Raw genomic sequence first — 24,986 nt, forward strand, 5'->3', positions numbered from 1 at the left:
AATGGTTTATAGACTAGCCTTGCTTCCCACCATAAATACACATGATGTGTTCCACATATACTCATTGAAAAAGTATGTGTGTGATTCTAATCATGTGATCGATTGGTCTGTGATACAGGTGGAGCCCGATGGAGAGTTTCAACCTAAACCTTTGTGTATCTTGGACCAAAGGCAGACCGTACTTTATCACCGAATGATAGAGCAGGTCAAGGTGTAATGGAAGCACTTTGGACCCGATGAGGGAACCTGGGAGCATGCAGAGCAAATGAAAGCATTGTACCCTTTTTTGTTCAATACATAATTATGTAAAAAAAAGTTTTATAAAGCTCAAATTTTGTTTTGTTACCTTTTCCAGTTTTGTAAGAACACCAGAGAGGGTGTCCCCTTAAGGGGGTAGGGTTTGTAACACCCCTGCATTAATTATGATCTTTATAAACATTTTTGTGTAATTGAGCATCTTAGCACAATACTTGATTATTGGCAAAAACTTCGTTTTAATATAATAAAATTCATAACTCGTGGAATTCATTCTTATTTCGATCATGGTGCCAATTTGTGTGAATACTTTATTTAATATTAATCATGTTTCAACACTAATTAATGCCACTTTAAAATGGGCATATATTTATGCTTGAAATGAATTAACTATGGATTAGAGTTTTTAATTAAATTTTAATGTTATAATTGTTAATTAACTAATAATTATAATATTAGTAATTAAATATTTATTTGATTAATAAAATTCAAGCAAGGACACAAGCTAGAGTCTGAGGGGGCGGGGCTGACATGAACCGCCATAACCATCCCGTCTAATTTAATGTCAACCCCTAGGACTGAAGGAGTCACTAGAATCTAACCTAGGCATTAATGCAAAGGTGGTGCCATTCCAAATAGGTGCCTACTTGTGAATTGAAGAGGTTACATATTCAAGAAGGTAGTGCAAGGGTAGAGTGTGCCCTGTCAGCCACACTCGAGAGGCAACTCAGGCAAATATATATACACATGAGCAATTGTAACCGGGGGTTTGATTTTAAGTATTGAAGAAGAATTCATGACAAAAAGACCCTACACAGTGAACAACTCACAAGGAGCATCCATCGCACTTTATTGTCATTGTACATTTCTTCGCCCTTATCTAGTATTGCCAAGCTTGAGCATGGAGTGAGGTGTAATTAATGTATTGGGTGCTTGCTAGGAGATGACAAACTACTGGTGCTTGCTAGGAGATGACAAACAATTAGTGCTTGCTACCGCTAATAAACAACAATGCTTGCCTCCAGTTGAAAAACCACCTGTACAAGAGTCACCGATGCTTGCCGGGACTAATGAACATTGGCGCTTGCTACGGTTGATAAACCACTGTGCTTGTCCCTGGGTGATAAATCACCAACAACTGACATCATTCCTATAGCTCAATAGGTGAAATGCCAGATAATTTCTAACTCTCAGACTCTGGACCTGGCACGAGGGTGGCAAGTTACGAGACTGAACTACGTCACTCCCTACAGTTGGGAGGAAAACATGATGTCCTTCTCCAGTTTCCTATGGGACTTTATTTGCACAAATAAGTAACCTAACCGACCATTACTTCTCCACATTGAATTTTCAAGTAATTATCTTGTTGTGTGAAATACGTTGGGAATGGCAATGTCTTAAATTTTGGGCACGTTGATTTATGTTGACAAATCAAATTTTAACTATCAGAATCCAGTAATATCGTTATAAATTTCTAATTTTAATGAAAACCATTTGTGTGGAATATCATTACATGTGCAAGTTGCACGAGCAGGGGTGTATGCATAAACGAGTCAGCCATACCTGTATTAAAATGGTATTTTCGTTATGTATAGGCTATAAATTTTGGCACATATTTTAATGTTATCGAGTTAACAGATGTGAATGTCGCAAGTAACCTCGGAAAAGTTTGACCTTGATATAATTAACCTAGTTCCTAGACTTCTTAGGTGATTCAATGTTCATAAGTTTTGATGCGACATGCATGGGTATATGTTAGCTCAACCTAGAACAGAAGTATCAATGTTTACAATCTGTTTATATGCATTAAATACATTCCCATCAGTCCAGGACAAGGTTTTCGACGAATACCTTTTGTTCATATGTGTTGTGTACAGTATTGTCGGCCTAGGACAAGGATCTCAATGAATACCCTTTATGTTCATTTGTGTTGTATACATTCCTGTCAGCACAGGCCAAGGATCTCGACAAATACCCTTTTGGTTTATCAACCTTGTATACATCCTCGTCGTCCAGGCAAGTTACGAAGGCAATGTGCTTATGTTTTATAACATATCATCGTTTGTGTTTACATTTGTTTTGAATATTAACATCGACCCAGAGAGAGGTGTCAAACAGCTAGGTTAGGCTTATGTGGTTGTATATATGTATATCCCCGTGGCTATCTAACCATCACCAAGTCGTCGACCAGTTGGGTTACGTTTATATGGTTGTATATATGTATATCCCTGTGGGTATTAAACCATCATTGGGCCCTCGAGCAATTGGGCTACATTTATATGGTTGTACATATATATCCCTGCTGGTATTAAACCATCATCAGCCTAGACAAAGGTGTCGACCAACTATACGCTTATATGGTTGTATGTATGTATGTGTATCTATATATGTGAAAATTCCTAGGTCGAAATCCCTACTGCAGTAAACTGATGTTACTCCTCCTACTTGTTAATACATTCAAGCTATTTACGGTGTTCTACTGTAAATATCAAAGTAAATACACTGCAGCCTTCACTCTTTAATTATTATATGCGGAAACAAGAAATTGAACAAGAAAGAAATAAACAACACATCTACACAGTTGTTTTAGACAAATGTCCCCAGAAAAACCCAATATGAGAAAATCGGTGCAGCTGAGGGTTTTATTATAATGCAGTAATAATTCTAAGTACAATTCGTTGGATGCCCAACTGGCTATCCTATACAGAGAGAAATTGGACAAAACAAGTAGTGAGATGCTCTCATCCTGTCACTCGAAGACTCAGACTCTGATCTCACTGAAACAAAGGCTATGCGTCCCTTTTGCGCAGAACTGCGTCAACCCCACGCAGTCTCTGCATCACCTCTGCTAGGGACTGCGTTGCTCCTCCTTCGGACCCTCTGCTAGCCAAAAACTTCGATTTCCAACCTCCTGGTCTCACACCCCGGCTCCCGACTTTTGAAACTCGATTTCCTCAACAAGAATTCGATCTCCCTCTAGGCTCTGCACTGCCACTGCGTGGGCCAGCGTCAGCCTCTCCCTGGACGTCGTTTTGTCTTCTTTGTCTTGTACTCTCTGGACCAGGAAAACTCCTCACCAGCTACTATCTCTGCCCCTCACTGCAAAATATCACTTCGAAATTCTCTCCGGCAGCTACTCTGCTTCAGAAAATCGATCTTTTGATCTTCACTCGATGTGTTCTCCAAGTGCCCATCAAGCTTCTTCTTATAATCCTCTCGCTAATCAATCAACGGCCCAGATTAGATCATATCAATGGCTTAGATCATTTTGGCTTGATCCTCATCTTCTTCTAGAATTTTCACCCACAATTACATTAATACTCTATAATTATTTTAATTTCCTAAGTTTAGACTTGGGCACCCATTAAAAATAATTAATTATTTTTATAAAACTTTCTCTGGGTGGAATTTCCCAAAACGACTTCTGGGTATTGGAGAATGCATGTGTCTAAACCTCCCTACAAATTTTGAGACTTAGAGCACATCCGATGCTACCAAAAATCAACAATATATATATATATATATATATACCCCGTTGGTATTAAACCATCGTCGAGCCCATCGACCCACTGGGTTACATTTATATGGTTGTATACATGTATATCCTCGTCGGTATTTAACCATTGTCGACCCAAACGAGAGTTTAATTTCCGCAGCATGTTTCATTGCGCATATTGATACATGCTATAGGTCGTTTATGAACATCCTGATACATGAAGTGGCTTTCATGTCTGTGTGTATGTTGGTTTTGTATAAATGAATCGACAAGTAGTTCACATCATCGGAAAATTCTCAGAGTTGGGCACAATGATTATGTTAATAACTATTTCCATATGTTGGTTTTGTATAAATGAATCGACAAGTAGTTCACATCATCGGAAAATTCTCAGAGTTGGGCACGATGATTATGTTAATAACTATTTCCACAAATCCTTAGATAAACAAAATATCAATGACCAGTACATTGTTAGGCGTCAAGAACTTTGAGTTAAATATGCCAGCAGCACCCTTCCACGGCCCTTATTGTTGCAAGAGAGTGGTAGGTAGGGTTACTGGTACACCCCTTTCCCAAAAAACCAGTACAACATAGTTTTAATGGTCACCTGCTTGAGGCAGTATTCCTTCTTTTTCCAACTATTTCTCATTATCTCTGCCATCTCAAGGCCATGCATTTCACTTCTTGCTCTGAAAAGCCTTCAATGCTTTTTATAGAACTTATGAGGAATGAACACATTACAGTGACAAGATATGCAAAATATTTCTCATTCTCTTACAGTATTTCTAACTAATGAATGTGTTTTTCTTTAATCCTATCAAACACACCTTAAAAGTTCACACTTTTTTCTTGCTAATCATCTTGCGCATAGCCATTTACGAAAAATATGGTAAACCTGTGTTTTAAGACCCTGGACACTAGAGATGGAAGTATGATAAGATAGCTTGTGAAAGCTGGTGGTGCAATGCCCATGTTCATTTTTAAAGTATATGTTGATTAATCAATTGGGTCTGGCTTAAATGGTAGAGAGAAGAGATTGTTGTCCTCCACGCCAAGGTTCAAATCCCACTTGTGACTTGTTCACTCTTTGTGAGCCAATTTTTTGTCGGGGCTGGCAATGTACAAACAATCTCATTCTCACCTATGGGCTGGAGGGTGGGAGCATGGCAACATGGGAAAAAAGGATATATATTAAGTACACTACTCCTATAATGCATATTTTCATTTGACACGAATTGAGAACAAACTTTTAGCAAATAGAGCAACAGTTTCAATCCTTTACACATCTGAAATATCATGGGGCAGATGACCACTTACCGGTGAGTGAAAAAGATGAGAGCTCACACCCTCAGGACCAGCAAAATACATGGCTGAGAGCAATCTACGAGCATGTATTAATGCCACAGTTTCATCTCCTGTAAATATTGATTTTGGTAATCTGTCGATAAGCCTGACATGAAAATGCAAGGAGATATTAAGTCCTAAAACATGCAACGAACAGATTATATTTCTAAATCACAAGGTTTATATATCATAGAAAAATAACAATTTTCCTTGGATACAAAACACCTGTTGAAAACTTCATTTAGTTCATTTCCTTGCATAAATCTCCCATCGGATAGGAATAAGACAAGAAATTTCTGAGCAGTTGAAGCCACAGATTCCCAATCATCACAAGCTAATGCAAACAAACACTCCTGCAAACAAACAAACAACCAACCAACTGAATTTCGGATCATGATCATCCTTTCCAGATAATAACTAGATAAGCCAATTCAACTGACTCCCCAAACAATAAGGTTGGTACTAATCATGCAGTTTGTGAAATTTTGAAATGGAGATATTTAATTAACAACAATCGGATGGATTGCAACCTGTGTGACAAGCAATATGCCATACTACTGACCTGACCAAGCTAAGAGAAACAGGGACCTCAATCACTTAAAATTGTTGCTAGTGATAATAAGATAAGATAATTATATTAATATTAGATGGATGACCACAAAAGTAGGTCAATGGGACTGAAGAGTACAATCAGTATGAATACAAAGTGGGAGTGCAAGCCGAACTCCTATAAATTCCAAAAATAATATAAAGAAAGAAGCCTACATAGGTATAACATCAGAACATATGTATAAAATCGTGACAAGGGTATGATGTTACAAAATAATAAGTGAATTTGGACAACTCAAGAACCTATAAAGAGAGAGAAAGAGAGAGAGAGAGAGAGAGATCAAACAATAAGGTCAATGATGTCAAGGTCTCCTAAGTCTGATGGCCAAGAGCAAGCAGGGCGAAGCCAATAAAGAACTGACCATAGAGAGATTCTTTTGTATTGACTGCAAAATCTTGGAGACAATATATAGTCAAGGCCAGTCAATAAACACTCAACAGAAAGATCAGACTACTAATAAATATTAAACAACCCATGTGGAGTTGAATTTGCCCATAATCGGCCCAAAGAATGAGATAAGATATGAGAAGATATTTTCATTAATGTCCAACAAATGACCCCAAAAGTAGGTCTATGGGACTGAAGAGAATACAACCAGTATGAAACCAATGTGGGAGTGCAAGCACACTTCCTAGAAAATGCTGAAAATAACATAAGGAAAGAAAGAAACAAGTGATAGTGCTGCCACGACACACATATTGAAGATAGTGGCCTAATACAAAATAAACAATAGTCTACCAAAAAATAATGAGTGAGATAGGAGGATTTGGCGATGGAGCTAAAGATGTCAAGGGATTTTGAGTCTGATGGTCGATGGTGAGGGAGGCAAATTAGGCATTGGCTCCTTGTCGAAGTCCCCTAGAACTAGCAATGGGTCCGACCGTATGATCTTGGGGTAGATGTAGAAATGAGGGATACTCCTAGCATCTGAGCTTGAAATAAACAAAAAACTCTAAATAGATCTTTAGCCACTCCAATGGAACTAAGAGGTAATCGAATGAATTGGGGTCACCCTGCTCTAGAACTATCTGGAATTGGTTCCTCTAACGTTCTAAGGGCATGCGAACTGATGCACAGCTCAACATCACTGAACTAGTCTCAATGGTATCCATTGATCCCTTGGAGGAGGACACAGAGAAGAGATCTGAGATCTCACCCTTCTATTGTCTGGTACAATGTTACTTGGGAGTGGGAGCGGAAGCGGGGAGCGGGAGCGGAAGCGGGAGCGGAAGCGGGAGCGGAAGCGGGAGCGGGAGCGACCATTTTCAGAAGCTCCCGGTTTGGGAGCGAATCCCGGAGCGATTTTTTAAAAATATATATATTTTTTATATTTTTTAATTTTTGATACATATATGTCAACAAAAACATGTAGAATGATGAATTAGATATAAAAAACATAAAAAAGCATAGATTGAACCATATAACAACAATCATCTAGAATTTATAATCTTCATCAACCACGTCCGCAAGTTAGTAACATACAACATATTGAGTCTCATGATTCATCAATCTTAAAGTTTCAAGCTTTCAAAATTCAATATATAACATTTATCATCATTGATCACCAAAGTTGTACTTGTAAGCTAAGTGTAACCATTACAACAAATAATATCTAACATGAAATGAAATGTTATAAAATGAAACGAAATGAAACAACTTTCAACTTTCATGAAGCATCATATTCATAATTCATTACTAATGAGTTATAATTGCCAACTTCAAACTTAAATTGTCATATATTGTTTAAAAAAATATCATAATAAATATGAAAGAGTCAATAGTTATAAAAGCTACTAGAAACTAGAGAAGAGAAGTAAATCTATTATCTATTTCTTATGCTTGGGCCTCTTGCCACCACGAGAAATGTCTAATTTTTTAGTCTTGTTGCAAAATCAGGATCTTTGTCATTAATATCACCCTCCAAGCATTAATATCCAGAGGTATCTTTGTCATTACCTTTGTATCTGTATAGGGATCTTTGTCATTAATATCACCCTCTAAGCATTAACATAAGATAGAAAAAGCATAGCATGTCAAGTCAAGATTTTGTTTGAGTGATGCGTACATTTTTAGAAGGGTCATGATAGAGGAGTTCGACAACCAATGTCACTAACATCAAGGTACATAGAGGGATTGGTACTCTTGATTAAATATGAGTTCCATACCCTAATACATGACAAAATTCAATGGAAACATTGCAATCCCCCAATCCTGAAATCCTGAAAAACTGATAAGTCTGCTGGATTTTGAATGAAATCTAAAATTCTACTTTCTCCATATGAAATCCAATGAGGACGAAACCACTCTCAAACATCTTGAGTCATTTCATGGTAATGTTAAAAATTTAAGTAAAAGGATGAAAATGAAAATTAAAGAAAATGTCACTTTTACTTTAAGAATTTAACATTACCATGAATAGCATATCAATACTAGGGCCTAGACTTGATCATTAAGTTGCCCCACTCAAAAACTATTTGTTTCTTTCAAAAAAAATTGCATTTCGAACATTACTACAAAAAAAAAAATGCAAAAAAGGCAAAACGCTCCCGAAAAGGCAGGGAGCGAAATTTTTTTTAGGGAGCGCGCTCCCAACCCGCTCCCGCCCGGAGCGCGGATCGGGAGCGGGAGCGAGGGGGGGGGGGGGGGGGGGGGGGGGGGGGGGGGGGGGGGGGGGCGCTCCCCCGCAACACTGGTCTGGTACACCCTAAATTTCTTCCCACTGCTTAAGGCTTTGATCTAACAAATCTACATGAAAGAATGAGGTGATTGTCCTGGTTGTCCCAACTCGAGGCATGCAGTGCAGGAACTGAGATCTATGGGTGAAAATCTCTCTGATATTGGAAAATCAAGGCATTTGTAGATTAATATTGATTTTCCTTACTTGATAATTACTTGTGATATTTGTTGGCATTTTATTATTATGTTTTACTTCTTCATCAAGCAATTATCAAAACATGAAGATCACAAAACACAAGATATAGGCTCCACGCTAGGGCAAAACCCCACAACTAGGGAAAACCCGAACAATCCTTTTCTTATAGAATCAGATCAAAATGAGACCTCCAAGACCCAAATACCAAATCCAAGACTTCCTCAAGCCCCAAGTCAACCCTCCAAATAAGACGACGTCTACCAAAGTCAACGAAAGTCAACCTCTTCACAACCTACTTTAGTAAAAGTCTCGGTTTTGCACCTCCAGGTCTGCAATTCAACCTGCAACTTCGGTCCCTACAACTCACACAGAAAACCCCAATCCGCTCGCACATGAGGACAGAAAAGATATATTTTTAAGCCTTCTTCCTTGCTTCGACTTTTTCCTTCTTCTTCTTGACTTTTTCGCTCTTCTTTCTTCTTGTCTTATTGCAAATCAAACTTGTGTAATGTGTGCTTCAATAGGTCAAAGCCTCTGGCTATATATACAACTTTTAAGAGGTCAAATTAGCCAACTTCTCCTTGGCAAGGCCGATGTGGTCTTGGGAGTCAAAATTGACTTTATAGACTAAAAATAATGTTTCTTTCTTGATACGAATTGCCCAAAGGTTCTTTTACATATGACAATAATCCTTTTGACTCATGAAAAATCCTAGGAGCATGAAATGCAGGGTTGACCTAGAAGACCATTAAATGGAGCATGAAACCCATGCTTAAGTAGAATTATTTTTCTTCTTTTACATAAAAATACGAATTGATACAAGTACAAAGATATATATGACGACTGAACCTAGTTACTTTTCCAACACTCCCTCTTAACAACGGAGATATTCATAATGACTCAATAAGTCTATCTCAAGTTGAAATATTCTCATAGGAAGGGATCCAGATTTATAAGCATCAAAATATATTCATAGCCAGCATTGTTACATTACCAAGGCCTTGACAGGTACACTCTATATTTCACAAGATCAAAGCACAATGCTGGGAAGCATTCCATGGGACACCACACCACCTCACCGACGTACATACTCCACCTCAGATACCCAAAGTATTGTGAAAATTCGAGAATCCCACCCGAATCTACTACTGCAGCAATTGATTAAACAAATTATTTATCGCGTCCTACAGCAAATATCGAAGCTAATACAACTGCAGCCTTCACTTAATTAATTGATTTGCTCAAAACAAGAACAGAACAATAGAGAAAGGTACACACAAGTGACACAGTATTTTTTGGACAAATGTCCCCGAAAAAACCTAATGTGGGAAAACTGGGGTAGCAGATATGAGGGTTTTTATTATTATGCAAAAGTATTCTGAATACAACTCTGGATGCCCTCTCGACAATCCAATTACAGAGAAAATCACTTGGCAAGAAAGACTGGTGAGATTACCTCACTCAACACTGTTGATCTCGGCTGATCCGGCAGCTGAACTGCGAGTTCCCCGGCTACTTCTGTGTTGCCCCTGTGTGGACCCTGCGTCAGCCTCTAAGTCATTGCATCAGCTCAACTAAGAATCGATTTGCCTTCAAGAGCCTTTTCCAACCCTCCCGGCTCAGAAAGGTCAGCTCCTTCAGCAAATTTGGACCTCTACGCTGCTCTCTGTGGGGCCTGCATGAGTCCTTCCTCGCTCTGCGTCACCCTCTCTACCCTTTCTGCTGCCTCCTCTGTGTGTCTTTCTGCCTCTCTGCTGAGTATTCTTGGCTCTGGAGAAGATCCTCCAGCCAAAACTCTCTTTGCCCCTCTCTGCAACAGCTCATTATCGAAATTCTCCCGACAGTTGCTCTGCTTCAGAAAATCGAACTTCTGAGCTCTCTTTGTGTCTTTCCAATAGACCCTCAAGCCTCCTTAAATAATCTCCTCGTTGACATTCAACAGCCGAAATTAGAAGCTAATCAATGGCTAAGATCATTTCTGCTTGATCCTCGTCTTCTTCTAGAATTTACACCCACAGATTATATTAATACCCTTTAATTATTTTATTTTCCTATGTTTAGACTTAGGGTCTCATTAAAATTAATTAATTATTTTAATAAAACTGTTTCTAGGCGAAATTTACCAAAACGCTTTCTGGGTTCCTTGGAATACATGTGCCCAAGCTTCCCTGCAAAATTTGAGACTTAGAGCACATCCGATGCTACCGGAAATCGACAAGTATGGCATTCACTAGACCATTTCCCTCAAGGAAATGCCTGTCCATCGAACCATTCTTATCCAAGTCCATGTACTTGACTTAGGCTCTCCATCCTAATCCATCATGGTACATGACTCTTGAATGTAAGTCTGGGATGCTTATACAATTCATCATTCTCCTTATCCATGTCCATGTACTTGACTTAGGATATCAATCTTAATCTGTCACTATACCTGACACAAGGAGAACCATCATTCTCCCTATCTATGATGCATGCACTCGACTTAGGGCGGTTAGTCCTAGCCTAGTACATGACATAGGGAGAACCAGTGTCCAACCTTACTCCTTCTCAACCTGAGAGGAGAAATTCATGCTCACTCCCTCTCAAACAAGGAGAATTCATCAACAGGCCTCTTCTTGTGTCAGAAGCACTCATACTTCCCTTACATCAGCTACCTGTTATAAATGTAGCTTCCTCAACCAACCCTCTTATCACTGAGTTTGCTCTACTTGCAACTTCTTGAACTAGGGATCCAAATCTGTAAAGTCCCAAGCAAAGAAAATTTGGAGCAACCCCTTCAGATAAAATTTCTACTCACAAACAAAAGATTACCATGTAAAATATGACATATAAAACGCATGCAATTTCTATAACATGATAAGCAGAAAAAATCTCAGCTTTATTATAATATATGAACTGGGGTTTTACATGTTGGAATAACAAAATAACTGAGATAGCTTGCCGTAATAGATCTACAATAATGCCACAATGGGCCTCCCAAAACAACTGAAAAACAAATCACTATAACTTGTGAACCCTGAATGGTTCCACCAAGGGAAGAGATGGTCGCTCGCCCACTCTCAATGAATCACCCGAGGGTTTCCATCCTGAGGCTACTACTAAAGTAGAGAACCACATTCTCAAACCTCTCCATAAGAAGAAATCTCAAATCCAAGATGTCCCAAATGATCTTCTCCTGCTCTTTTTATAGATCTGATGGATAGATCTCCAAGCCTCTAGAAGCATCTTATTTTATTATTTTATTATTATTCTAGAAGCTCCTCCATTGAGTTTATCAAGTGACCTTTTAATTTTATTTTATTTCACTTAAGTCACTTTTGGCCCCTTTTCTCCAATTAATTATTTTTCCTTAATTAAATGACTAATTATAGTCATTTTTAACTAAGGAAACTGGCAAATCGCCCACCATACTCTCTTTGGCCATCGGAAGTATCTTCTTAGCATCTCATCCTGTAGATCTTCCCATTTTTGTTCCAACGAGCTATTACACTGAGGTGTTCCATCAATTAATCTCCCCGGAATGCCACCTCGAGCATAATTAATTAAGTTACGCCAATAATAACTCCGTTTTACAAGAATTATCAGAAGGTCACAAAACCAAAAACAAGATGTGTAGAACTTCTCATAATGATGAATATGCCCAGCGAATGCCAACGGACCCCATGAAAACTCCTCAAAACTCCATCGGAACCCCTGATGACATAAACCTGCTCCATTGACCTGGCCATCCCCTGCACTGGAAATCCACCTTGGTTGCACTATGAAGAAGAATAAATATGGGGACATGACAGTCCTCCCGCCCCAAGATTGTTTGCCCTCAAGCAATCCAAATTTGTGGACCAATCTGGTGGCCCAATGCAACTGAGACCCGATGCCCGGATCCCATACACACCACTGGTCCATGTCATGCCTCCAAGCTATCGAAACCTGACTGGATCCTCCAATACCTAGATCCCGTGTCCATCTCTGACTCAACCTGCTACTAGCAGATCCACCTGGATCCCAATGCCACCAAGAAGGAGCATCAATGCTCCATGGCTCCTATTGTGCTATAGCTTCGGCTGTGAATGTTGCCCCACCAACTATGTACCACCTCATCACCTCTCTCTAACCCAACCTTGGGCATAGGCCAAGGTCATCCCCACTCTGCTGATGCAGGGCTAATGCTATGGAAATACATCTGACGGTCCATCTCCCACTTCTCCCTAAAACATATAGTTACCTCCTCATCTAAGTGCCCCTGTTGTACTGTGCCCCGAACTAAGGTTGATACTCCATCAAAAGGATACCAACTCATAATCTCCCGCCAATCTAATGTATGGACACCTGTGCAAGGGATACGTTTGTTATGCTGAAACTGGTCCACGCTCAACTCTTGAGGATCTACCCAATCAATCAAAATATGTCCAAGAAATTTTGTCTTCCTCTAATGGGAAGAAGTGGGCACACTGTGCTGCAAGCCCTATCTATATACGCCTGGAGAGGGTTGCTCCCTAAAATTCCTGCGGCTCTACCAGCTGCTTGTGCATCTACCCACACCTCATCAGTGGGTCGGCCCAAAGGTTGATGTACCACCATCTCCAACAACTCCTGTCTTGTACTAGCCTCCCACAAGACTACCCTATCAATCTCCAACATCTCCCGAGGACAAGTGCCTGCAAATACTGCCTCCCTGGAGGCTCCCTACACATTTGTCTTCTCCACCCTAATGGTTGGCCCCAAGGGTGTCTGCTCCTACTCCATCATGGGCACAACATGAGCCACTAGCTGACTCTCCAACACTGGCCCATCTCGCACACTATGTGTGTCATCTATCTCATGCTCCTCTATGTGCTCCCTATGTTGAATCATCAGTCGCTCATCTGCTCTCGAATCTCCTTCTCTCATGGGAAGAATCAGTTGCTCGCCATACTCCTCTACCACACATGGTTGCACATCTGTGCTACTGACATCAACTACACATGATTGCTTGTGCTCCTCAAAAGTATCATCATATGAACCCATGGACTCGTCCAAAGAAGAGTCCTCACCCTGAAAGTCAGAAGGAATCTCCTCCTTCTCTACCTTTGTCATCTCCCCAACATCACTCAAGCATGAGTGGTTAGGTCCCTTGCAGATAAAGCAAAGTCCCTTCCTCCTCATCTCATTCCTGTTGCATGATCCCCCAATCCTGCGCTGCTCCTCCCTGGTCAACTGTCCCCTAAACAACCCAATGTTCTGCTCAACCAACCTCTTGGCTAGTTCATAAGCAACAGGTGAGACCAACTGTCCTCTCCTCCAAACGGACAGCAATCAAGACTACAACTCCCGGCAAATAGCATCGTGGCCGCTCATACATGATGGCAGGATGGACTGCATGTGTGCTACGACTGTGTCAGAATGATGTTTCCTAATGCTGAAGAAGCATTGGAACATCTGTAGGACCAAGCAGTCACACTCTAGATCAAACATGATCTCATAAGTCCTAGTCATGGCCATGCCTCCTAAAATCTCAAGCTTCTTCCCAAAGGTAGAGCCTGCATTGTTGTCAAAGTCTCGGAAAGTTTCTATCAACAGTTTGAAACTCTCCTCATAATATCATCATTGTAAGGAGCCATGCGGGCGGTCAATCTCATGATGTTATTGAGACAAGATGCAACTGAAAGTCTAACCCCTTCAAAAGGTTCCTCCAAGAACTCGTGTTGTATGAGAGCAAGCATGGTTGGTTTTAGAGCCCAAATTAGTTTCTTCCCTTCTAACTGGCTCACTTTGGAAAGGAGTGCATCTAGTTCATCTAGTTCATCAAGTTTGAAAAGAATTTTCCATGTGACCCTCATGTGCTTCAAATCTGTCCCAAAAGCAAAAATCTTGTGTCTTGTTTCCTGCCCCTCCTGCACATGTCTTGTCTGATTTTTCTGAAGAATGACATAGAGCCCCTTTGAGAAAGGTTTGCTATTTGTTGTTGTTGGTTTATTAAGGGAGTTTACAAAAGCTTCATCCATGTTTTAGTCCAATGAAGTCAAGTGCATCACACAGCTTTGACTGATAGCTCAATAGAAATACCCAATAGTAGCTAACTCAATACATAGACCTTACATTCAACTCAGCAATAGATGGACAATTATATCAGACCTAGTGTAGCAAGAAAGACAACAGACTCTAAGACAATACAGTGCATATAGCAATACAAGGTTGCTATACCAACATACAACTCAAGCTGCTAAACCCTAACAGCCACAACTTATTAGCAACTCAAGGTAATAGTAGCATACAGCTACAACCTGACCCAATACACTCAGACTTACTCAAAGACTGACATTTACTCTTTTTCAGACTTGACACGTGAAGCATGTTTTGGTTGTCAATCATTCACAACTCAATCCACTAGACAGATTGTCTCTTACAAGGTATAATGATAACTTTCTTGTGCATACTCTATCACCCATAACAAATCTTACACAGGCCTTATGAAAACTACCAGAACTTCAGACACTCTGACTCAACAATATATCAAACCTCCAATCCAAATACAAGATCAAAACCAGACCTTCGGCTCAGAAATACAACTTGCAAGCATGCTTCTAAACTAGTAAAAAGGTAATGACAATAGTTCCAGAAATGAGCAGACTTGAAATTAATTTTCAACACATTCATACACAACATATATGCATAAATAAGAACCTGGAAATTTCGACTACAGTGTTTAACAGGTTAGCGCCGACACCATCAGTATATTCAACTTCATGAAGGATTTGAGACTGATATAGAATTGTTTGTGATCGACTTGGCTCCTCAAATAAGAAGCTACAGGAATAATACACTCGGCCTCTGCAACTTGAGCTGTTACAGGCATATAAACACGACCTTCAGATTTGGAACACAACCTGCCCGTGGCAACCTCTCACCCATACGCTACAGCCATTGTGTGATACGCTTCCCAGAGGGAAAGGGAACTCAATCAGCATATCCCTAACTACTATTCAAACTGTTCCACAAATGAGATGAACCGAACTATTGGAATCTTCAGACTACTGCCACGATGGGTGCAGCCACATTAAACTGGAAACTCGTCCTCTAAATAGACTAGACACTCGATTCCCAAGAGATTTCAGCGAGGCACCTTGACTCCTCAATTAATACTTCAGAAATTCGTACTCTTCAATCAAGAAATAGCAAAAATAGGAATTTGTTGTCAGTCGCTCAGGAAGAATGAGATCTCACCCTTCACTATGATCAGAAAGTGACCACCGAAAACCAGCGGATAGTTTCCTTTTGAATGGTATGCCCGATCAATCAATTTAGACAGAGAACGTTTGGCGCAAAGTGATTTTAGCTCCACGGCATCCCTACTAGCGACTTCATTGAAATGACCGCATCGAACAGGGAATGTCTTACAAATGGCGGCTTCGAATTTTCTTACAGCCTCAGCAACAACAATTTACGTAACAACGATTCAAATGTCAAAGATCTCAGCGTCTCTGCTTATTGCACGACAGCATTCAAAGCAGAATCGACAATGTTGATTTGGGGTAGCATCGGATGTGCTCTTGCCACGAAATTTGGTGGAGAAGTTGGGGCACATGAGATCTCCAATACCCAGAAAGGGTTTGGGCAGATTCTAAACAGTTCAGGAGATATTAAAATAATTAATATTTCTAATGGAGTCCCTAAGTCTAAACTTAGGGAAAATAAAATATTAATGTGTATTAATATGAAATTGTGTTAGACCCGGATGCGGGTGTCAATCCCAAGCACTAGAATGATAAGACGGCAAGGCGGCGGACGGGCTGGCCACATGGCTTCCTGCAACTTCCCCCATGCCACTCTGAATGGCATTCATGGCAACCTACAAAAACCCTTAAATGACTGCACAGGCCGAGGCAGAGCCAATTCCCACATTGCCCAGGTGAGTATAACCATGGAGCCTGCGAATTTCTCTGTTATTCCACCCCCCCAGTTCACTATGCTTGTCCTCCGCAAGCGGGCGAGCCTAATGTGCGCACCATCACTGGTAGCAGATGTTGGCTTTTAAGTTGTTTAGATCTATCATCTGGGTAATGGTTTCCACCATTCCCACACCAATCTCTACACTCTTGCTCAGAACCATAATTCCTCTGTAATTTTCCCGCACCACTCCTCTAAAAATTCTTCCACTATCCTTGCTGCTTCTCCCCCTGTCACCATCCCTTCCATGGTACACCATCGAATGCGCAGTAGAAGAGGAGGCACAAGAGGTGGTAGCTCGCGTTCTCCTGCAATGTCTAGTCCCGACTCAGTTTCCCTTGCCTCCTCCGCTGACAGCCCCAACTCGAGCAGCTTCGCGGGGCGTTATCCTGAGACTCGAAGTGGCAGAGGCAGAGCCCTGATCCAGGGTTCTAGTCGTGGCGATGCTTCTCTTTGCACTATTACCTGCACCCTTCCTCTGCACCCTACTACTCACACCACGCAATTTCGCTTTCGCAGTGTTCTGAATTGCCCAATTATCGTTGCCACTGTCTCAATTATCTTCACGGAGGAAATTGAGCTGCCAGTTCCTCAGACTAATCTCGTTGAGGGGGAGACCGGATCTGGCCCGAGAAGCAAGAGAAGGGACAACATTGTTGAAACGGAAGCTGATGAAGCTCGGACTACCCTGCATGGCCAAGCAGTTGCTGGCAGTCAACATGTTGAGAAAGGCAGGCTCGGTTACACGCAAGCTGTGGGCTATCGCAGCAAAGACACGTCAGGCCAGCAAGTGGGAGCTTGCAGCACTGAGGGAGGCCAACCGGTTCATGGACGTGGCGAGTCGGACGAGGATGATGACCCATACAGGTATGCGTGTCCGGTCGTGGAGGAACCAGCCTCGGACGACTGAATGCCATGTGTCGCGTTGTTAGGTGGACGTTTTTTGTCATGTTGATGGTTCTGCTACTGTTCAGTTATGTGTCTCTTGGTCAAGATTATGTTTTTAATTTTCCTGTGTCCATTTTTGGGGCTACAGGACTATGTTTTTGGTTCTACTGTGGTAAAACTAGTTGGACTCATACTTTTCCGGACTGGTTTCCCCTCTGTTGGGGTAGTGAAAAACAGTTACTCTGGATGTTTGATGAATTTTGCTAGGATCCTCTGTGGTCGAGCCTCTTTGTAACCTTTTTTTGTATTATATTAATAGATTAATGTTACGTAGAAAAAAATATGAAACTGTGTTAGAATGGTCCAAAAGACATGGATCAAGCCAGATCTAATCTTAGCCATTGATTAGGGACTTAATCTCGGCCGTTGATATGCCAACAAGAAAAGTATAAGAGGGGGCTTGGGGGTCACTTGGAGAACACACAGATGATAAATCATTCTATTCTCTAGAGCGGGGTTTGCTAAGAGAGATAGAATCAATGATCGGAGTTGCAGCTGAGGGGCATTGAGTACAGAGAGGCAGAGATAGTGTCGGGAGAGCAGCGAAGGAGCCAGAGAGAGCGACGCAGTAGCAGCCAGGGCCACGCAGAGCCAACTGGGAGCTGCGCAGTGCTTCAAAGAGGCCAGCGTTGTTGACGCAAAGGGCCAGAAGGCTAACGCAAGGCCTCCTGAGGCTGACGCAAGCCCATTCAGGGTGACGCAGGGCCAGCGCTGGGCAGAGAGAGGCTGACGCAGTCCAGAAAGGCAGACGTTGGGGTTTCTAGGGCAGATTGGAGCTGAGGAGCTGCCGGAAGGTTTATCCGGGGTTTCAGCTGGGACATTTGTCTCAGACTGAGAGGTACTACTGCCAAGGAAATTCTCTGTTGGGTAAGCCGGATTTGGCACCCAAATTGTACTCTGAAATTGCTTAATAAGAAAACCCTCAGATAGTTGCACCAATTTTCCCGCATTGGGTTTTTCCAAGGACATTAGTCCAAAAATAACGGTGTCATTTTGTGTGATTGTATATGTTTCCTTCAGTTGATGATCTATAATATGTTGAGCATGCACTAGTGTTTATTTTCAGCATTTACATTGTAAATAACTTGTTAAGTAACGGAACAAGTAGGTAGGAATAAATCAGTAAAGTGCATGGAGGGTTTCTAACTGGTAGACTTAGAAACTTCAACAGACAAGGCTTTGGTTGCAGCAATTGTTGGCATGTGAGTCCTTGCTTTTTGGTCTCAAGAGAATGTGGTCAACTTGGTCTCTACATCAAATATGAGAGTGATCACAGCCTCAACGCACGTGGTTTTATTGTGATTACAGACTCCAGCAATCGCAATAGTCGACAGCTATGCTTTATCGTTGCCCCAAATCGAAGCACTCGATTTCAGAAATGTTTAGTGCTCAATTCAACAGGCTCTCGTGATAATTAATTCGGGCTCCAAACGACAACCCTTCTCTGCCTAGGCATGAAGACTGATGCGGCTACCCTGTATATGGCTCTGTCCCTTGCGATGTAGCCACTATTTCGAGCCTGATCCAACTCACAACCTTGGCCAATTGTTCCTCTATTGCATGCGCAAATCATCATCAAAGTTTGACCCATGCACAGTTGTATGGCATCAACACTTATCCAAACTCTGGGCGAGACAACAAATCGGATCTTAATCTAAAAAATAAACTCTCGGCCCCACCAAAATCCACGCCCAACACCGGATCAATTAGCGCAATCACAGTCTACGCTGACTGAAGCATCTCGGTCCAATGTGATATTCCGGCAAATTGGAAACAACCACGATTCAACACAAAACTCGTATCCTAAATATAATAAATTTGGCCTATCAAATGAGACATATATAATGTTGCTCGACCAAGTTACAATTCGATCTGCAACAGCAGTTTGACACAGTTTGCACAAATGGAGGATTCGATCTGCCCACTGACGATAATACTCAAAAATGCAAGTATTTAAGTTTACCAAAGATGAACCTTTGGTCTTTCAAGCTCAAGATCACCTACAAACTCCACTAGATCACATGCAACAATCAATATTCTAGCACTGCGGCAACTTGATTTTAACCCACAGCTGGCCAAAATCATGGCTCTAATACCACTGTAATGTCCCAAACGAAGAAAATTTGGAACAACCCCTTCAGATAAAATTTCTACTCACAAACAGAAGATTACCATGTAAAATATGACATATAAAATGCATGCAATTTCTATAACATGATAAGCAGAAACAATCTCGGCTTTATTATAATATATGAACTGGGGTTTTACACACTGGAATAACAAAATAGTTGAGATAGTTGGCCTTAATAGATCTACAATAATGCCACAATGGGCCTCCCAAAACAATTGAAAAACAAATCCCTACAACCTGTGAACCCTGAATGGATCCACCGAGGAAGAGATGGGCACTTGCCCACTCTCACTGAATCACCTGAGGGTTTCCGTCCTGGGGCTACTGCTGAAGTAGAGAACCACATTCTCAAACCTCCCCACGACAAGAAATCTCAAATCTAAGATGTCCCAAATGATCTTATCCTCCTCTTTTTATAGATTTGATGGATAGATCTCCAAGCCTCTAGAAGCATCTTATTTTATTATTTTATTATTATTCAAGAAGCTCCCCCATTGACTTTATCAAGTGACCTTTTAATTTTATTTTATTTCATTTAAGTCACTTTTGGCCCCTTTCTCCAATTAATTAATTTTCCTTAATTAAATGACTAATTAAAGTCATTTTTAACTAAGGAAAATGGCAAATCGCCCACCATACTCTCTTCGACCATTGGAAGTCTCTTCTCAACATCTCATCTTGTAGATCTTCTTGTTCCGGTTCCATTGAGCTATTACATTGAGGCGTTCCATCAATTAATGTCCCCGGAGTGCCACCTCAAGCATAATTAATTAAGTTAAGCCAATAATAACTCTGTTTTACGGGAATTATCAGAAAGTCACGAAACCAAAAACAAGATGTGCGGAACTGCTCATAATGATGAATATGCCAAGCGAATGCCATCGGACCCCATGAAAACTCCTCAAAACTCCATCAGAACCCCTGATGACATAAACCTGCTCCACTGACCTGGCCATCCCCTACACTGGAAATCCACCCTGGTTGCACTATGAAGAAGAATAAAAATGGGGACATGACAAAATCTGCCTCCTAACAGTCCATGATCATGTACTTGAGGTCTTCACCAATTGCATCCTGAATGGTGTCCAACACTACTTGCTGCACTGCACAGCTTCCTTCACTGCTTTCAGCCTTGAAGATAGTCCATCACACAGATCCTTTAACCAACTGATTATCACAATACAAGGTTAGCCAATCCATTGTTCAGTCAAGCTACTCCCACATGCTGCCATCTAGGACTGTTAAGGCTCCTGTTTTTGGCCTTTCGGCCCCTTCAAACTTGCTACAGGACCCTTGGCCCTTTTGCAATACGCACAAGGAATGTGACCTGTTTTACAGAGAAATATACCACCAAAAACTCACACACGAGACTCAGAAAACTCTCCCAAATGCTCAGCATGTTCCTCTCCTTGAATCTGCCCAAACAGTTACAAGAAGTAGCCCTAAATTCGTCTCCTTCTTCTCTTTGCTGAGCTTCAAGGTCTGCAGCCTAATCAAATAATGTTTTCCTCATGAAAATGTTGCACTTGGATATATCAGATTATAGCCTCCTTAGTAGCCCATTTTGTCCTTCAAGCTTGGTCTTCACATGGACTAAATCTCAACCTTAGAAAGAATGTGTTACGTATATCACTGAAGGTGACCCACATGGTCTTGCTTAGAGAGAGCAATTTGGATCTCATTGTAATTAGAGTAGCATCATATCATATGCATTGTTTTTTAAAAAAGACAACACATATTACTGTTGTAACTTTGCATCAGACCTCGGGAGAATGTTTGCATTAAGCTCAACGAATCACAGAGATGAATATAGAGTGAACCATAAAATTTCGGAATATGCATCACAGAACCTTTGGATCTGACCTTAGACTGAACTATTTATCATAGGAAACTTCGGATGATACAAGTGTTTTGTATCACAGTCATAGAACCTTGCATCAAAATAAGAGACTAATGCATCATTTATGAGGAGAACATACTTCACTGTTTTAGGCTTGAATCAGAATTTCACACTAGAATATAACTCATATAGTAGTCATTAAAGCAACTCGCCCATTAGACTTGGATTCTCAGATAAGGATCTCAGATAAACTTGTCTTGATTTCAAAGGGAACTTGGATTACTTGTTATGCCCAGAACAGAGACTTTTATATCAGCCCACAGTCAGACTCGTATCAGACTTTGGATCTTTCTTGTAATATATTTTCTTATAGTGCCAACAACCTGTGATCTTCGGCCTCCTTCACCAACCTTAGCTTTGATACCATGTTGGAAAATCAAGGCATTTGTAGATTAATATTGATTTTCCTTACTTGATAATTACTTGTGATATTTGTTGGCATTTTATTATTATGTTTTACTTCTTCATCAAGCAATTATCAAAAACATGAAGATCACAAAACACAAAGAACACAAGATATAGGCTCCACGCTAGGGCAAAACCCCACAACTAGGGAAAACCTGAACAATCCTCTTCTTATAGAATCAGATCAAAATGAGACCTCCAAGACCCAAATACCAAATCCAAGACTTCCTCAAGCCCCAAGTCAGCCCTCCAAATGATCTTCTCCAAATAAGACAATGTCTACCAAAGTCAACGAAAGTCAACCTCTTCACAAACTGCTCCAGTCAAAGTCTCGGTCCTGCAATTTCAGGTCTGCAATTCAACCTGCAACTTTGGCCCCTGCAACTCACACAGAAAACCCTAATATGCTCGCACATGTGGACAGAAAAGATATATTTTCAAGCCTTCTTCCTTACTTTGACTTTTTCCTTCTTCTTGACTTTTTCGCTCTTCTTTCTTCTTGTCTTATTGCAAATCAAACTTTTGTAATGGGTGCTTCAATAGGTCAAAGTCATTGGCTATATATACACCTTTCAAGAGGTAGAAAAGGCTTCTTCTAGGCCGACTTCTCCTTGGCAAGGCCGACTTGGTCTTGGGAGTCCAAATTGACTTTATAGACTAAAAAATAATATTTCTTTCTTGATACAAATTGCGCAAAAGGGTCTTTTACATATGACAATAATTATTTTGACTCATGACAAACCCTAGGAGCATGAAATGCACGCTTGACCTAGAAGACCATTAAATGGAGCATGAAACCCATGCTTAAATAAAACTATTTTTCTTCTTTTACATAAAAATACAAATTGATACAAGTACAAAGATACATTTGAAGACCAAACCTAGTTACTTTTCCAACAATATAGGTCTGAACTCATAGTATAGGGGGCATCTAAAAAGGAATGTTGAAGAGACATTGTCCATGGATATAAAATATAAAAATATTCCATGACAACCTAATTTTCTTTTTCTTTCCACTCTAAGGATTGAGTTATAGTAATATTATTCAAAATTGCTTCAATAACAATATTAGAGGAATATTGAATAGTGTATTACAATAAATGGGGCCCTCATTGATTTACAATAATACTTTCCACAACTACTTCAATAACAATATTAGAAAATATTGAACACATTTGCAGGAATGGACTCCTCCCAAAAAAAATTTATCAAGTCTCGTGCAAGGAAATTGAGTATCCTAGCTATCCATACCATCCCCAATTAAATGCTTGAAAAACATATTTAATGTCATAGTCGAAGAGCTCTTAACTGCTTACATTTCTTGTTTGTAGTATAGATAAAATATCACAGATGTAAATTTTGGACAGCGAGGGAGAAATTCCTTAGCTTATTACAAAATATTATTTAGCTTTATAAAAGGAATTTGAGTCGCGTTCAATCTATTGGAGGGAAAAGTAGTAAAATGAAAAATTTGAAATTGGTCAAGGTCGGCCTCAAGTCGGCTACTGCTCCAACTGACGTGTCCCTTCAATCTCACAATCAACTATAGATGAGCCACCAGTTGGAATGAAAATCATGTTAGTCTCTTGGGCATGAAAATTTGAATCTCTTTGAAACTTTGCTTGGTCTGCAACTTCAGATGGGTTAGATTATTCTGAGGATTCTCGCATCTTTTATGGTTACAGTTTCTCGCTCTTATGGTTACAGACTCTCGCACAGCGACAGAACTCTCATATATGTTACAGCACTCTCGCATTGGCATTCATTGTTCTGGATTATACTCTCACTTGGCATCTCTTTGTTCTGGATTATACTCTCGCGTCTTATATGGTCTCGCATCCCTACATTGGATATTGAATCTCGCACCTCTGTGATCTCACTTTGGATATTGGCCTCGCATCTTTGCACTGGATACATGCTCACGCTCTTTGTTGGATATGTTCTTGTATTGTCAGAATTACTCTCGCATCTTTGTTTGTCTCGCATTGGTTTGATTCACATTGTAGTATGGGCATCAATGTATGCCTTTGTTTTCTGCAATTTGATTGGCGTCAATACACAGTAGGTATGACTTTGTTCTTTGTGATTTAGTTGACATAGACTTGTTGAAATTTCTAAGTCTGACTCGTTAGAAATCCCTACTACATTATCTGGTTTATTTCTCCTACTTGTTTATTCCATTAACAAGTTATTTATAAATATAAATACTGAAAATAAACACAAATGCAGCCTTAACTCGTATACAGATCAGCAACTGAAAAATACTGAGACAAACACACAAGGGGCACCGTTATTTTTGGACAATCATCCCCGGAAAAACCCAATGCGGGAAAACTGGTGTAGCAGTTCTAAGGGTTTTATTATTATGCAGATTTCTTTAGTACAACTAGGGTGCCGAAATGGCTCACTCGACAGAGATTGTTATACGGTAGTAATACCTCTTCTCGGAGACAGATATTCAGCCTCTCAGCTCTAGTTTGCCCCACGAAAAATCCTTCCAGCGCTTCTCCTAGTCTCTGTGTTAGCCCTGCTAGCCTCAGCTTAGCTCCTGAACCCTCTACGTCAGCCTTCTGACTCTCTGCATCAGCTCTCTAGCCTTCTGCGTCAGCCACGCAGGCCCCTTAGCCTTTGCCCAGTCTCTAGCTGCCTCTGCATAGCTTCTGCTACCTCTGCGAAGCTCTGGCTGCCTTTGTGTCAGCCTCTTCAATCACTGCGCTAACCCTCAGGCACTACCCCTGCCTCTCTGCTATGTACTCACTGCCCCTCGCTGCAACAGATCACTTGTTCGTATTTTCTCAGCAAGCCCCGCTCCAGAAAATCGAACTGACTGATCAATCTTGGTGTATCTCCAACTGACCCTCAAGCCTCCTCTTATACTTTTCCTGTTGACTCTTCAACGGCCGAGATTAAGTCTCTAAGCAATAGCTAAGATTAGATTTGGCTTGACATGTCATTTAGAACATTCTCTCTAATCGGGTGGAATTTCCCCAAACCATTTCTAGGTCTTGGAGATCTTATGTGCCTTAGCCTCTCCACCAATTTTCATGGCTACCACAAATCAACACTCCCTCTTAGCGAGAAATGTGCTCTATTAATGCTCAA

At 40.6% G+C, this 24,986-nt stretch overlaps 1 protein-coding gene across 4 annotated transcripts in view; it reads right to left on the minus strand.

Moving 5' to 3' along the window:
- The window catches only part of LOC149192347 (ARM repeat superfamily protein), a 336,187-nt gene that overhangs the window by 194,739 nt on the left and 116,462 nt on the right, over window positions 1-24,986 (minus strand). For all 4 annotated transcript variants that reach the window (XM_089404557.1, XM_089404556.1, XM_089404558.1 and 1 more), the window contains exons 7-8: window positions 5,321-5,448; window positions 5,069-5,201 (exon numbers count right to left, since the gene is read on the minus strand). In XM_089404557.1, the coding sequence (XP_089260683.1) occupies window positions 5,069-5,201; window positions 5,321-5,448 (261 nt within the window). The remainder of the gene's footprint in view (window positions 1-5,068; window positions 5,202-5,320; window positions 5,449-24,986) is intronic.

The sequence above is a fragment of the Pinus tabuliformis genome, chromosome 2_2, assembly GCF_031772625.1.
Source record: "Pinus tabuliformis cultivar Carrire ecotype Pingquan chromosome 2_2, CPIR1, whole genome shotgun sequence".
Taxonomy (NCBI): Eukaryota; Viridiplantae; Streptophyta; class Pinopsida; order Pinales; family Pinaceae; genus Pinus; species Pinus tabuliformis.